The 15744-nt window shown below is 30.4% G+C and overlaps 1 protein-coding gene across 1 annotated transcript in view; it reads left to right on the plus strand.

The window, feature by feature from the left end:
* The window catches only part of LOC120340574 (1-phosphatidylinositol 4,5-bisphosphate phosphodiesterase gamma-1-like), a 29473-nt gene that overhangs the window by 5395 nt on the left and 8334 nt on the right, over window positions 1-15744 (plus strand). Inside the window, exons 8-25 of the mRNA XM_039408868.2 lie at window positions 2516-2599; window positions 3288-3406; window positions 3485-3570; window positions 3844-3964; window positions 4176-4261; window positions 4555-4637; window positions 5176-5236; window positions 5493-5563; window positions 5769-5897; window positions 9466-9629; window positions 10243-10449; window positions 10660-10791; window positions 11385-11559; window positions 11787-11914; window positions 12507-12615; window positions 13546-13606; window positions 14368-14531; window positions 15455-15560. Of these exons, the coding sequence (XP_039264802.2) occupies window positions 2516-2599; window positions 3288-3406; window positions 3485-3570; window positions 3844-3964; window positions 4176-4261; window positions 4555-4637; window positions 5176-5236; window positions 5493-5563; window positions 5769-5897; window positions 9466-9629; window positions 10243-10449; window positions 10660-10791; window positions 11385-11559; window positions 11787-11914; window positions 12507-12615; window positions 13546-13606; window positions 14368-14531; window positions 15455-15560 (2086 nt within the window). The remainder of the gene's footprint in view (window positions 1-2515; window positions 2600-3287; window positions 3407-3484; window positions 3571-3843; window positions 3965-4175; window positions 4262-4554; window positions 4638-5175; window positions 5237-5492; window positions 5564-5768; window positions 5898-9465; window positions 9630-10242; window positions 10450-10659; window positions 10792-11384; window positions 11560-11786; window positions 11915-12506; window positions 12616-13545; window positions 13607-14367; window positions 14532-15454; window positions 15561-15744) is intronic.

Raw genomic sequence — 15744 nt, forward strand, 5'->3', positions numbered from 1 at the left:
TTGTGGTTTGTTAAATATACATAAGCATTCAATTGTCATCTCCCTCAAATATGAGATGCTAGCGATATTTGTTTCTTGTTGATTTTTATTTTATTCCTTTGTTGAACTATAGAGATATATTCAAAGAGATATATTTTTGAGGACTGCTGCTATGTTACAAAATTATATCAACTTCTAATTCTCATCTTGGTTTAATTTTACTTTTCAAGATAAGAGAACTTCATTTAACTGTAAAAAGAGAAGAAAATAGAGTATTTATTACCATGGGTCCATCAAGTTTTAGGTCATTTTTAGCTGCTTTTCGGAATATCCCTGTAACAAATTTAGATTACTGATATTTAATCAACTTAAGTTATTGCGAAAATTGTGTTATTAGAACTTTGATAAAGTACTTTGAAGTACTTTGATAAATTTATGGCTCTGTGTTATTCTATCAATGTCAATATTAGTATCATCTGGTTAAGTATGGAATTGCCATTTTTATTCATTATTAAATTTAAATACTTTGATAAATTTATGGCTCTGTGTTATTCTATCAATGTCAATATTATTATCATCTGGTTAAGTATGGAATTGCCATTTTTATTCATTATTAAATTTAAATACCAGGTGCCTTTCTTACCATTACCTGTTACCTCATAAATGTTCCCTTTATTAACATTGATTCCTGAATATTATGATGACTGTACTATGTAACATGAGTCATCAATATTTCACTACAACATCTACTCATACTTCTCCTGTTCACTTCCTTGTTACTTCTGAGATCGGGTGTTTGCAACGTTTTGTATTTTTGATAAGTGTGTGCATCATCGGTTACTGAGTATACAGAATGTGTGGTACAATATAACCTTTGCTTTATATAAATTATTTTGATAATGATATTTTGAAATATGTAAGGATTTTCCTATATTTGGATGGACTGCTAATGAATCATTCTGTTATTAATAAAGCCTGGTATATACATACGCCACGCTTAGCAAGAACGGCATTCTATTAATCTATTATCACATTCAGAATTGACTAAGCAGCAAAACCTGGCTTGCATTTTCCATACCAATATCCTCCAAAACTAATACGATACTTTACAGATTTTGAATTCTTATCGCCACAAAATGATAAATTATGATTAAATTATCACACATGCGCAAAAATTTATAATGCATTGAATTCAACCAGACACCATTTGTAGAAATATTTCTGGTTTGATGATTCTTCTCTACAAATTTTCATGGAATAAATTGATATTTTTGCTTTTAAAAATGAAGTATAAAAGTAACCACTGAAATGTGAGGAACATAATTTCAGTATTATTAAATACAAATTTGAAACTTTTCAAATCATATCCAACTTCTAAAAAGATAGTATGGTTTTAACTGTTAATTAATATTGACATATAACCGATAGAGCCTCAGGTCTAGAATAGTATGGTTGATACTGATTTAATTCCAAGATGACATATATTAGACAGCTTATCTGCATGAAATAAGATTTAAAAATCAGATACATGTTGCTTATCCATATTTATAGCTAACAAATATATTCATAACAAATTTACATTCTTTTCCAAGGACTGTTGCCCTTTTATACTTTTCATGTTTGAATTGAACATGTCTAGACAAAATTTCTATTTTCAATATGGTTCATGTTTCAATGGGTATTTATACAAACACTTGAAGTATTCTTGTTTAGTTATTGACGCATTAGTTTAAAAACGTTTTGATTAGGACATGATATAATATACCTCTTCTGTAAACTTATTAAGTAACCTACAAGTTATGCATGATACCTAATAATTGGATATGCATATAATGATAGACGAATGCACACTTTAACATAACCTACTACTACAAGCTGACTTATGATCCAAAACACCTTAAGCTACTTTGTAATTATTTAAATGTCCGAAAAAGTATGTTGTTGTAAAAATGATCACGATTAACATTTATTACGAGGAAAACCATTTCAATACAGAATATAATTTATATGATTTCTTTTGTAAATGTAATTGTGTTTTTATTTACAATATAAGTAAGTTTATACAGTGTTGACTTTGTGGTGGCCGAAACTGAATAATCCACTATTTCAAATACATTCTAAAATATCATCTATGAATATGTAGGCTAATATAAAATATGTTCTGAACTGGGTCAATGCCCAACAACAATGTAAAAATAAACGATCATTTGATCAGTTCTATGTATAGGTTTCAGTAAATAAATGAAAGCCTTCTAGTTTCTATTGTGGGACTTCAATTGCTAAAGATTATAATTTTTCAAATGTAACTATGCATTATTGTTACCAAAATCAAGGATTCAAAATTCTGAATACTCTGTTTATTTTTGACTGATGTCTATTATTAAATAAATTAGTCAAATTAACATCCTCCAATGTATAATATTCATGTTGTCTAGCCCACATACTTAGTCAATCAATCTTAATTTTCATTAGGAAAGATGTTCTGGTTTATCTAGGATATGTGACACATCTGACATTCATCTTGTATTTATTACAGGAAACGTGGGCAAAAGATTTAACAGAAGTTAAGAAGTTTATGAGGAACTATTTTGGTGAATCGCAAGACTTCGATAAATCTGAGGTATATTCCACCTGATATATTACTGTTACAACAATTACTGATTTACCGAGTTTTCTCGTTCTATAAAACCTGTATGATGATGGGATCATTGTGTGAGAAACTAATATGAATGACAAAAATAAATTAATAATAGTTATCCTTTCCAAAATCAATATGTTATTTGTCCAGATATCTGGTTTCTGCTTGACAATAGCATTTCTCAAGAGTGATTTTCAAATGTTACATGCAAATTATTGAATTATTGAAAAAAAAACGAACCAAAATGCAAATTCTTAGGTTCGATGCATTATTGCATTTTGACTTGACCTAGCTTATTCATGAGCTTGGAGATATGTAAATTATCATATTGACAGTTAGGAATAGGGGAGAATATGATATGCCACTCTGCATCAGTATTGAATAGCATTTAATATAGAGGACTATTGAGCTGCCTTCGGATCAGATTATGACTATGTAATTACTTCTGTGGAAATGCCAATTTTACAACAATTATTAGTGACTGCTTGATCACAGTTCGATTTACCTCTTTTTCTGCTAACTTTGAAACAAAAATCATTTCATCATTGCACAGAATGTAATTTATTCACTTCAACATTTCAGGGTCGCTATTTTATTTAACAAGTAAAATTGAATTATTGTTTTATATATCTTGATTCAACCGAATGTTAAATTGATGTCAAATTTTTAGATGGTGGCATATTTATTTAGTAAAGAGAATTCACTTTGGGATGAGAATAAATTACAGCTTGATGAGGACAGTTTGGATAAACCAATGTCACAGTACTGGATATCATCATCACACAACACGTCCGTAGTTTTTATTTCTTACAAACAAAATTTGTGATAAGGAGTTTCAAGTGTTAATTTTCTATCATTTTCTATCAGATACTTGACTGGTGATCAACTTAAAAGTGAATCTTCGTGTGAAGCTTATGCAAGATGCTTGAGAATGGGATGCAGGTGTATTGAATGTAAGACAGTTATTAATTTATTTATATATCATATTCAAAGTATTTTGCTTGAATCTGAGATTTTAACCTGCCATCATAAATAATTCTAAAACTTTACCCACGGCACCTATTATATAAGATGTTATTCGCTCACTATTTGTCATTAAATTGGTGTTAGTAAGTTACAGCCAAACAACTTATTTGGAAATGCTGACTCACAATAGTGTTCTGCCAACAAGATAACACCAAATAGAGACGAAAGAAAATACTGAATAATGTTTTACTTAATTCCAGTGGATTGCTGGGACGGTGCTAACGGAATGCCATGTATCTATCACGGACATACATTGACAACTAAAATTCAGTTTTGTGAAGTGTTGAAAACGATAAAGAAACACGCATTTGTGGTGTCAGAGTAAGTTTGAATTTTTATTTTACATCCTGAGACTTGGTGTACCTCAGGGCTTGGGTCATGGATCGATATCGTTTCTTTATGCTCCTTAATTGACGCTCAAACCAGGTCATATAATACACAATATTTTAAAAAAAATTTAGTCTGCAAGTAGTCGCTTATAATTACGAGTTGTATTTACGATTATATGATTTAAATTTCTTTCAATTTTCAGCCTGCCTGTGATATTATCAATTGAAAATCATTGTAAACTACCACAGCAAAGACATATGGCTACTATGTTTGTTGATGTTTTTGGAGGTGAGTTTTAAAATGATATGTTGGAACAACATCACAAATAACAAAACTACAGTTAACATAAAATTAGGATATTGGTGAATTTTTCATGCTATTTTGCTTATAATTAATTATTTCTGGTAATCATCTGCCTTTTATGTTGTGACTATATACACACCTGAAGGTCGTAAATAATTTTTTTTTTCTTTCAGAATTTCTCATATTTTTTAGCTTGGCTATTGAATTTGTATTACATTCACTGATAGCTTTTGTAGTGTTAATATCATTTTTGAAATATTTTATGATAAATGTTTTAGATATGCTTTTGAAACAGCCAATTGATAAGGATGACAAATGGCTTCCATCTCCAAAACAATTGAGGGGTAAAATAATTATCAAGGTATTTATTAATAAGACATTGTCATTTAATGAATTAATATTTTATATACCATGTTGAAATAAGGTGGCACTGACACACAAGGATAGCAAAAATTGAATGATTTACCATTCAGAATACATTCTAACATAATATTTTTTAATATGGAATATTGGATATATTCTAAATTGTGTCAGTTCAATCTGTCACATTATTCTGCATTATTATTTTTTGTCGATCATCAATGCCGAAAAGATAGACAATGCCCTAAAATTCTAAAAAAACAATTTTCAAAGTAAAATATTTGAAATTCTTCGTAATATCATAATTATATTTATTTATCAAATATCAGTTTTGAATATATTGGAAGTTTGTTTTCATTACCGGCATCTCTGCTGTAATTTAGGATTAAATTTTTAAATATGTGATATATATCTATGACCTTATTTTATAGTAGCCTATATATATAACTTTTAATCCTATTTATACTAACTAGATGACTTGGTCCCTAGTTAATTATTATGCCGTTAATAATCACTTTATTTTCATTCTCTATCTACAGCATAAGAAACTGGCAGATGCAAACAGACTCAGCGAAGTTTGGGGTGGTGATACGGATTCAGGTAGATATCAACTTGTATGCTCAGCCTATAATTTTCTTTGATTTGCAAGTGTAGCTTCAAAATTTTATGGAATATGCTTTCTATTTGAGATGTGATTTTTTTATTTTTATCTTTTTTTTGGTGTTGTTTTTCGTTGTAAAAATTAAATATTAGTAACAGATGAGCGTAGAAAATTTTTAAAAGAATAGCCTGTGATAGTTTTCTCAATAATATTTAAAGCGTCTGTCATTTTTACCATATATTGTTTACATTCAAGGAATGGATACTATGGACATTAGCAATTCAATAAAGAACGGCCTTATGTATTTGGAAGATCCAACTTTCAAGGTAATCTTACGCTTCACTTTGATGAGAGAATGCAATTTTAATAAAAGATCGAAATAATAAAATCGAATAATGTTTGTGGTGTTTTCTTTACATACACAATTGTTAAAATCAAAATATTCACCGTTCTAATGCATCAATCATGATTCGTATTTTACATCAGTAATATTGTAGAATTGTATCAGGACTTCTATTATTTTTTCTAAAGGAATGGAATCTTCATTACTTTGTATTGACTGATGATAAACTGGTGTACACAGAAGAACAACCTAAAACTGCAAATGTAGAAGAAAAAGTGGAAGAGCAAATAAAATTACCAGAGAAGAATAATAATTTAGTAAATACTTTTTACCTAATTTTGAATAAAAACTTGTGTTTTAGCTTGGATAGTTGATAAACTTTGACAATTTCTGTTTGGCCAATCACTTTTTCAATAACAATTCACTTAGTGCAGAAATAGAGTTGACTGTTTTATAAACTGTATTTTCGTTTCTGTAAAATCATATTTTATGTGGAATGGTATATGATTTTGTTTTTTATTAAAAGCAGATGTTATTTAATGAAGGGTGCTCGCTAATGTGGAATATTTAGATTGTAGAATATAAGTTAACACAAATCGCAAGCTGTATTGTGAAATGTAAATTTGAATAATGTAGAATCAGAATGTAAAATGCAAAGGATGGCCATACTCGAATACTGGACAATTCCAAATACATTCCAAAATCCCACAAAACTTGAATTTTGTTCACTTCCTCAAACTCCTTAAAATACTTCTTGATATTTAATAACTCTACTATAAATAGAATAGATATATAAATGGAAATATTGATAATAGTGTCACATGAAATGCTAATCTTAATGGTATCATAATAGTAAAGTAGATATAAGTAAAATGAATGGTATGTGTTATATGATTGGAATTGATGGTTGAATTATGCTTCTTGCTTCTTGGTAAGAATAGAGAATTAATAAATGCAAATAAAATTATTTAGTTTTTTATTTGTATTAGAATGAAATTCAATATTTTAATAATTAATAAAAACTATATTCGGAGATTGTGTGATATTCGAATATATATATATATTGGTTAGACCATTTAATTTGGTCATCTTGTATCTCTGAATGATACAATTTTGATTTCATCACCAGTAAAGTATCGGGTGAGTTCATGCAAGGCTTCTGGTGTATTGGATTTCTATTAGAAGTTCCTGTTTTATTTATGACAAGATCTAAATTTTGAAAGTACATTCTGCGATCATGCATTGTAGTTCATTGTTTCCTACGCATTTACTTAAGACTTTTAACTTGTCATGTCTTGTTTCAGTCAGCACTTTCAGTTTCGGTTCCTCATATTACTGTAAACAAAAGCATGTCTGGAGTTTAGTCATCAACAAATAAATAAATAGCATATAGTTAGATCGGGCCAGGTTACTGGTTTCAGTATCTAAAATAAAGATTTATGTATGTATTCAAAATTGTCTATTTATTGACATAGCATCTGCTGATATTTCTGATCTGATCTGAATCTATTCTCCGGTATTTCAATATATTTATTAAAAGAAATATACTCTAAACACTCATTAGTAATATTGTTATAGTTTTTGATGCCATTGTGAGATTATAATATAATCAACAAAAACAATAGTATGTCACCGATACAGGAAATATATTCAAACAAACCTGAGCCAAATATAATCCTGGCTTAATTGGAGCATTGTTTTTATATTCATTGATAATACCCCATACATGCCTTAGATTCATTTATGCAAGTATTGTGACTTTTAATATGGAGATTCTTGTAGTAGGTGGATTGCGAAATTTTGTTTGTCTTATTTTGTAATTGACTTCATTTGAACTGAAATGTTAAATTGGGATTGGCGGATGTGGGCGGAATATATTTGAATTGAGTATTTAAACAAGATAGGCATAAATTTGTTTAGTGTGATATGCAATGCCTTGGTAAATTTGTATGAACATGCAGTTTTATTTTCGCAAATGGATTTTTTACAAATGCAGATGAAAGTAAAAAAAATTCTCTGTTATCATCTTTGTGTATATATCATAGTGCAAAATGTTACGAATTTCCTGCGGAATATTTTGAATAGTTTGTGACCTTCTCTTGGAAATTCCTTACATTGAAAAATGAACCATTGTTGTTATTTTGTTATATTGTTACATAGAAACAAGGTATTTGTTATTGGAAAATATTGTCAAATGCAGGAGTTCACAAACTTTTGGTGTTATGGAGACCGTAAGGACGTTGACTATTATTTACGGATCCCCTCAGTACATTTATAAAATTAAAAACAAAAAAAGACATCTTTACTTATCGATTAATGTATCTGAGTATATTAAAACTACTTTATTTGATGACTCGGGTGTATTTATTTGCTGCTTTGTATTTAAAAAATATTCAAATTGTGGTACCGGTAATTGAATTATGGCATTATCTATTGGAACTTATAGATAATGTCATATTTGAATTACCGCCTTGTTGCCACATTTCAATGTTACCATTGTCAAATTGTAATAATGCTGGTATTACTTCTTTGAACAAAATTAGCCAATCCAGTATTTTAATGAGTAAACGAATAGCTCACAGTGCACCTAGGATACTCTGATACTAGGATACTCTTGAGGAGTCCTGGGGCTCCATATGGAGCACTTTGAGAACCTATATTGTTTATTGTATGTCTGACTTGTACTTAATCATTCAATGCCAAGTGACATGTAAATTTCAGTTTCAGTTTGTCATCCGGTTTCCTGTGAAAATTTCACTTCTTCGTTGCCTATAGAAATCGCTGATCATTGTAGAAAATTATTTTGCATTGTTCCAGTTTATGACTATATTGCACCTGTAGAACCAAATTACCATAGGTTATGTCACATTTTAAAATTTTGATAAAATCGCATTGTTGTTGTAGTTTGGTTCTAACAACCAAACCTGAATATGAAAAAAAGACACAACCCTAAAGTCAAAGGTAAATCCCTTTGAAACCAATATTGTGACATAATGACGGAAGATCAAAAGGTCCATTTCAGGGAAATGTGGCATAGGTCATTTAGTTTCAATGTGGCCATATATTGTTGTATTTACCTTATATAGGGATGTATTTGATTTTCTATCAATTACGCAACTTTGTAAATACAGAATTTGGAATGGCTCATCAGTTGTTCTGTTTAGTTTAACTTATCTTGGATTATTGAGAGTTGCATATAATTTTGACTTTAATTGTCAGCCCAGATAATGCTTCTTTCACTGTTTAATCTCCCAGGAAAAGTAATATGCCAGAAATTTATTTCCATTAGTCTAAGAATCAAAAAGAAATATTTACTTTGCGGTGCTCCAGAAATATGCGCACCAAGATGTCACACAACCTAAATCCTAACCGCTACACACATACTATGTTCAGGTTGTGCGCCATCTTGGTGCGCATACTTCTGGAGGTCCTACTTTGCTATGTGGAACAGGTTTGGTTTAGGCCATAATTTTATTCCAATTTTCTTTATTTAAATTCTATTATGAGTTCAGGGACTGTCTGTGTCAGCCAAGTGAATATACCCTCTGCCCATAGGCTTCAGTCCCTTTACACAACTTGATGTAAAGTAGGTGAACAAAATTAGTTACATCCATATTGGTACACATAATTCTGGAGCGCCTGTAATTCACCAATAATAGATGACAAATATCCCAAACTGCTGTTGATGGGCTTGGGGTAGGATAGGACTTCAGAGTCAGATTCCTATTGGAACTGTAACAATAATAGAAATAATATAGATCAGCCATCAAATATATTGGAAGTGTGCATTATGACAGAGTAATCTAAGCACATAAAGATTTTGGGAAGATGTGATTGACGCTTTGAGCTTTCTCCAGCCCCGTGAAAATGATTCTTTTTTTTCAGTCAAGTACAGACAAAACGGAACTACATTACAATGAAAAATGGTATCATGGGATGATTAAACGTGAGACAGCAGAAAATTTAATCTTGTCTTATGGTGGTAGAGATGGAAGTTTTCTTGTTCGTGATAGTAGCAAATTCAAGGGATGTTACTGTTTGTCATTCATGTAAGTATGAACGTAAAGTGAAATTCACTAACTAAACACATTAATTGTTTCAGTTAATATTCTGCATGGCCAATATAGTTTGTTGAAATAATAAATAAATTGTTCTAGTCTCGTTCAGCAATGTTCTCTATTTGAGGAAAAGTTATCAGAATGTCATTTATTGTGTGTTATGTATATGGATTGTCATAACCGAATACTGGACTTCCTAACCTCCAATACAGGACTTCTGGACCTACGAATAGATTCTGAAAATATTTTCGAATTCGTAATTTTTCAAATACATTCTAAAATCCCACAAAACAATTTTATTCACTTTATATCAATGCAAGAACATATTAATTACTGGTATGCTTCGAATGATATTATCTTAGTAAAGCATTGCATGTGTGATATGATTTAAAATTTGATATTCTTATAAACATATCGCATGATATTCGGCGATTCAATTTGCACATCCCTGGCTGTGTCATGGCAAGCTCACATTTACCTAGGCAGAAAGAAAAATTATGATAAATGGGGTTTTACCATTGCTTTAGTGACCAAAGATAGATAAACTAAATATACATAATATATACCCATTGTTTTATAACATTCCTTCTTTCCATGCTTTTAGGTATAACAACAGAGTTGAGCACTGTATCATCCATGCACAAAAGAATGGTAGTTCCACATTTTATTATATCGTCAAGGAATTGTTTTTCGACAGTCTTTATAGCTTGGTTTGGCATTATCAACAACAACCATTGAGAAATGAGGGAATGCATTTTGAGTTGCTGATGACTGACCCTGTTCCGCAACCCAATGCTCATGAGAGCAAAGCGTACGTTTCAATAGTATTTACGTTAAACTCCATATCATCCACAATCACATAGGATCGATATTAATTTCTTCATGTCTGACTAAATGGATTAAAATTTCAGCAAAATCATTTTAACATACCTAATCACGATTGCCTAATAAAATAACAAAACATACTATTTTTAAACATAAAATTTACATTGTTGAACATATTATAATATTTACTTTTCAGGTGGTTTTACGATAATTTCGACAGGGCAGCTGCTGAAGCAGTTTTATCTAAAATTGATAAAACAGGAGCTTTCCTTGTTAGAAAATGTAAATTTGATGAGCATCATTCTGCTTGCTATGCAATATCTTTCAGGTAAATATGCATATCTTAGTCATCAGACTCTGAACAGGGTACTTGATTATTAATAACAAACAGGGCATTAGAGTTTTAGTGGGAAAGCTCGATACAACGATATAAATGCCCTGCATAGGTTTGTTGTACGTTTTACCAAAGTTCTTGTTATTCCTCAATGGATATTATTCTCAACAACTTTAATTAAGATCAAGCCAGTCATTTTGGTGGACATTGTTTTAGCTACAATGCTCTCAATAATTTCGAATTTGATACAATTGAATCTCTCTTTCACCTTATTCTTAGTAATTCTGTCTGTGTGTCCAGCTGTTTCACAGTTCTCCTGTCACCAAAAGTCATGATTGCTGTTTTGTTTCCATGACGACAACAGAAAAACTGGTCCAACATTGGGAAATTTCCAATTTTCTCTCCATTTCTCACTATTTCTTATCTACTGATTGAAATTAATAAATTAAAATTCTGAGAACGCTACTCTCTGTGTAAATGTATACTCTTTTGAACGAGCGTCAAGAATCGGCAGAAGTAATCCACTTCTCTTTGGATATGATAATATATTGTTTTATATTTTCTTTCATCTCAATAAACTTCCACAGGGCTGGCGAAAAAATTAAACACTGTAGAATCAAACAAGATGGACGCCTATATTATGTTGGTAATGCTATGTTTGAAACACTTTGTGAAGCTATTGATTTCTATGGAGTGAAACCACTGTTCAAAAGAGTCAGTTTGAGACATCCAGTCACTCCTGAACTTATCAATACTCTGCAGGTGGATTTTATTTGATATTATTATATTTCAGTAAGATATATTTGTTGTAAAAAATAATTTCACTTGCTGTTAAATGTTTTTACTCTGCGAGTCTTTTACATCTACATATGTGAATCTTAACGCATAATTTTGAGCTTTTTCGACTTTTCTATCAGTGATATTTCTGTATTTGAGAGTTGAGACTCTTCGTTGAGCATTTTATAATGGTGATTTATGATTCATTCCAGGGATCGACAAATGTTGTGGAGTCGATTAAGGTTCGAGCCCTTTATGATTATCATCCAACTAGAGAAGATGAAATTTCTTTTTGTAAAAACGATATTATAACTAACGTCATAAAAGAGGATGAAGGATGGTAGGTTTGCATTCATTGAATATAATAGTTACGAGCAGGGATGGGCAAACAGCGAAATGCTTTGGTGAAAAGGTGTGAAAATGTCATGCAAATACAAAACTTAGATTTCTTTTTAAACTTTATTTAAAATATCTAATCTATGAATTGTTAAAAAAATTGAATGCGTTAATTCATTTTTCATCTCCGTTTCAACAATGTCAGCCACCATGAATCTGATACTATTATAGCGAATGGGAATGGTAACTGTGATGTCACAGTCAATTTCTCAATGCGGGCCTTCGCAAAAAAGATATTTCGAATGCAAAAGAACTTTGCCCACTCCTGCAGTATAAAATATCCTAATCAAAATATTATTTTATATATAGTGAACAATCTTAGTCCTATATATTTTTATGTAAGTTAGTGAGTTGTTTAAAAGAAGTCAGATACATATAATCGGTACGGTATGCTTCTCAGCTATTTTTCAACTAAATTGACTATTTGTTATATAACATCTTAAATTTGAATGCCTATTTCTAAACATCTTGATTCCTCTGAGAATTATAATTGGTTAATTTTATGTATTTTGTATTCTAATTCCCTTTATTCTTAGGTGGAAAGGTGATTTTGGATTTAAGAAACAAGCTTACTTTCCAAGTAATTATGTTGAAGAAGTTACTGGGAATTCACCAAGCGATACTGGAAGTGCAACAACGGAAAATGTAGGTTGTGTTCATTGTTTTAAAAGATATGTTTACTGATATCTCAGTTTTGAGAGTCATATAAATAAATTGCCACAATTCTTCCTGAGCCTGTCCCGCCTGGTTATTTGAAGTTCAATCCTGATCGCTTCCAGTTTGTAAGGTGAAAGGTTATTAGACTCAATGCTCAATCTGAAGATATATCTATTATTCATTGACTTCTTATATTAATATTAAATTTGATATATCGGTGAGTATAAAATCCGTATACTGATAAATTATGCAAGAGGATTGATGTGTGAGAAGAAAATTTTTTAATAATAGATGAGTTGGCAGAAAATTTCATGTTAAAAACACGCAAATCATGTTTTAATGTGCAATACGACATTATGATTTCGTCTTGAGAAATATTCTGCTAAAAATAATGAATTATAATGTAGTTATCTTGTTTAGAATGTAACTGCTTTGTTCTCCTTGAAGCCTAGTGATTAAATCGTTAGACATAAATGTGATGATCTCGCGTGTTAAATTGTTGGATCCGAATTCCATGCCCCATCACTACACCCAGGTGTAATGAAGTGGGTATGTAATGCCAAACCGGAAAGATTCTGACCCTTCTGGATTAAATTTACTTCTTACATATCAGTCAATGCTTGTGCAGACCCATGTTTCAAGGGAAAGGTGTTTGAATGTGTCATATGTAAAACTACTGGTAATAATAATCAGAAGTGATGGTATTAGTCCAAAGCAAACTGTGGATCATATTCAATTTGGCAAAACATTGGAGTTGTTTCATCATTCTCTGCAATCTATGCCAGATGTCTGTTTCGTCATCAGTCCAAACATGTCAACATCTTTTTCAAAAAAATTGAAAATTAAATATTTTGTTTGATTTAACTTTATTGCTGAATTGTTCTACATTTCATGATATTATTAATATTTTTATTTCAGTCTGTAAAATTGCTTGGAGATTTACAGAAAGGATCAATCGACATAGCAAATTGTGTCATGGGTGAGAAGATATAGATAACTCGTTTTTTCGTATACCGTCAACTTTTTTATATAAAAAGAATATATTAGAATAATGCTTCTAACATTTTTATTTCACATTGATGACCATTTATTTTTTAGTTATTGTTTTTTAGAAAGAAACAAAAACATTCAAAAACATTTTTATATGTTGTTTTATGTCTATATTTTTGTTTTATAGATATGTATTTAGTACAAATTCGACAATTGACTTTGCCTTTGGACAGTGGTTCCCAAATCTTTATAAAACGATTTAACAAAAGCTTAATTACTCTTTTCAAACCAATAAAATTTCCAGCGCACAATGAATCAAATTTACTAGCAACATCAACATAAGAATCTAAAAATACAGGAACAACATTCTTATTTAATCTCGTTGGAAAGGGTGACATCTTTACTGCAATATCAAACAATCAAACCTAGGCAAAGTAGATGATAGATGGCGTAAAGAAAAGAAATTGTTAAGACAGTGGATGTCCAAATTTCTCCTAGAAATTGTCTAGGTCTCCCCTCAGTTTAGGCACCACTGTTTTAATAAAAGCTTGGTGTATTATGTTATGTGAAATGAGATTCTCATAGTTCAATGTTAAATAATTTTGTCTTACAATTTTTTATCCTGATCCATTCTGTAGTAAAGTTAAGTTTTCCACCAGTGCTTCAGCTAATAATCTTTATAACTCTTATAAGTACTTACATTACTGTACATTTATAATCATATATTAATTCTTTCTTTGATTTCTTCAGAGCTGATGCCTTCAGGTAAAGGACATCAAAGAAATTGCTTCAGAGTCAAATGTGCTAATGGTTCAAATAGTGGAAAATCTTTCGAACTCGCCACAGAATCAAAAGATGAGTTAGTGGATTGGATGAATGTGATTAAAGCAGCAATTGATAAGAAAGAGTCTCAGGTATTAATCATAATCATCGAAAACATTTTACTAGTATGGAAAATTGGAAATACAAACATTTTACGATATAATGCCGGTTTTATTGAATATTTTTGAATTTTGATTTTTCATGAATACCAATCTTAATGGTTGGTTGTAAGTAGCATCAAGGAGTCCATGCTTTGTTTGACTTTAGGGTGTTTATCGTTTGTTTATTGCTTATTCCATTTTATGAATTTATATTGTTTGTATTTGGTATTCAAGGAGCTGCTATTTAATATGTATAGGCCATATATGATTTTCATACTTTTCCGTCACTATCCCATACTTGGCTGGTGTTACATTAGAATATATTAGTTGCTATATTTCGAATTGTATTTCTTTCAAATAAACTTATATGAGGCAAATACATTTGGTCAATGTTTGTATAAGTTTCTTGTCCCCACTTGTACTTTTAAGCATATTGTATAATTTTATAATGGAATCAAACTTAAAAAATACATACAACAATCAAATCTATTTTTTTTTATATTTTTATTTTTTTTTTCAAACTTCCAATGATGGTGCAGTTAATAATGTCAAAAAATATAAAGAAGGCATTTGAATTGTTAGGTTTTAATTCTAATATGTTGCAAACTAAGAAATTTAGGTTATCAAAATTACTGTTTGCATTGATAAAATAATATACTTTATATGAAAGACACCGTAAAAATAAATCGAACCTGGTTAAAATATATTGAGAACTGACATCATGTCAAAAGTGAAATTGTAGCGTGATTTTATGAACACCCTGTGTTACCATATACTGTACAAAAATATGAAATATTTCGAGTAATACAGAAATTGTTAATTTGAATAAAATAATTTTAAGACATGTATTATATTTATTAGGCATGTGATCTTGAAACGTAAAAATTGTGGAAAATTTATATTTTAATTTTTAGGCCAAAATGAAAAAGGATTCAGAAAAGATCAAACAAATTGCAGTTGAATTATCTGATTTGATTGTTTATTGCCAACCTGTTCAATTCAACGAAAATAAAAACAGAGGTTTGTGCTCGTTTGTTTGAGGGGGGTTGGTGCATCATGCATAGCGAAAGTAATAATGCTTGTCGTCGCACCTTTGATTACCCACGTTTTTTCGTGGGTGGATCCTGTGGTATATATATATATATATATATATATATGCGGGAGCATTGCTGTACTCTTCGTCGCCATAGGGGGTGCACGTAAC

Source organism: Styela clava, chromosome 14 (assembly GCF_964204865.1).
Source record: "Styela clava chromosome 14, kaStyClav1.hap1.2, whole genome shotgun sequence".
Classification (NCBI taxonomy): domain Eukaryota; kingdom Metazoa; phylum Chordata; class Ascidiacea; order Stolidobranchia; family Styelidae; genus Styela; species Styela clava.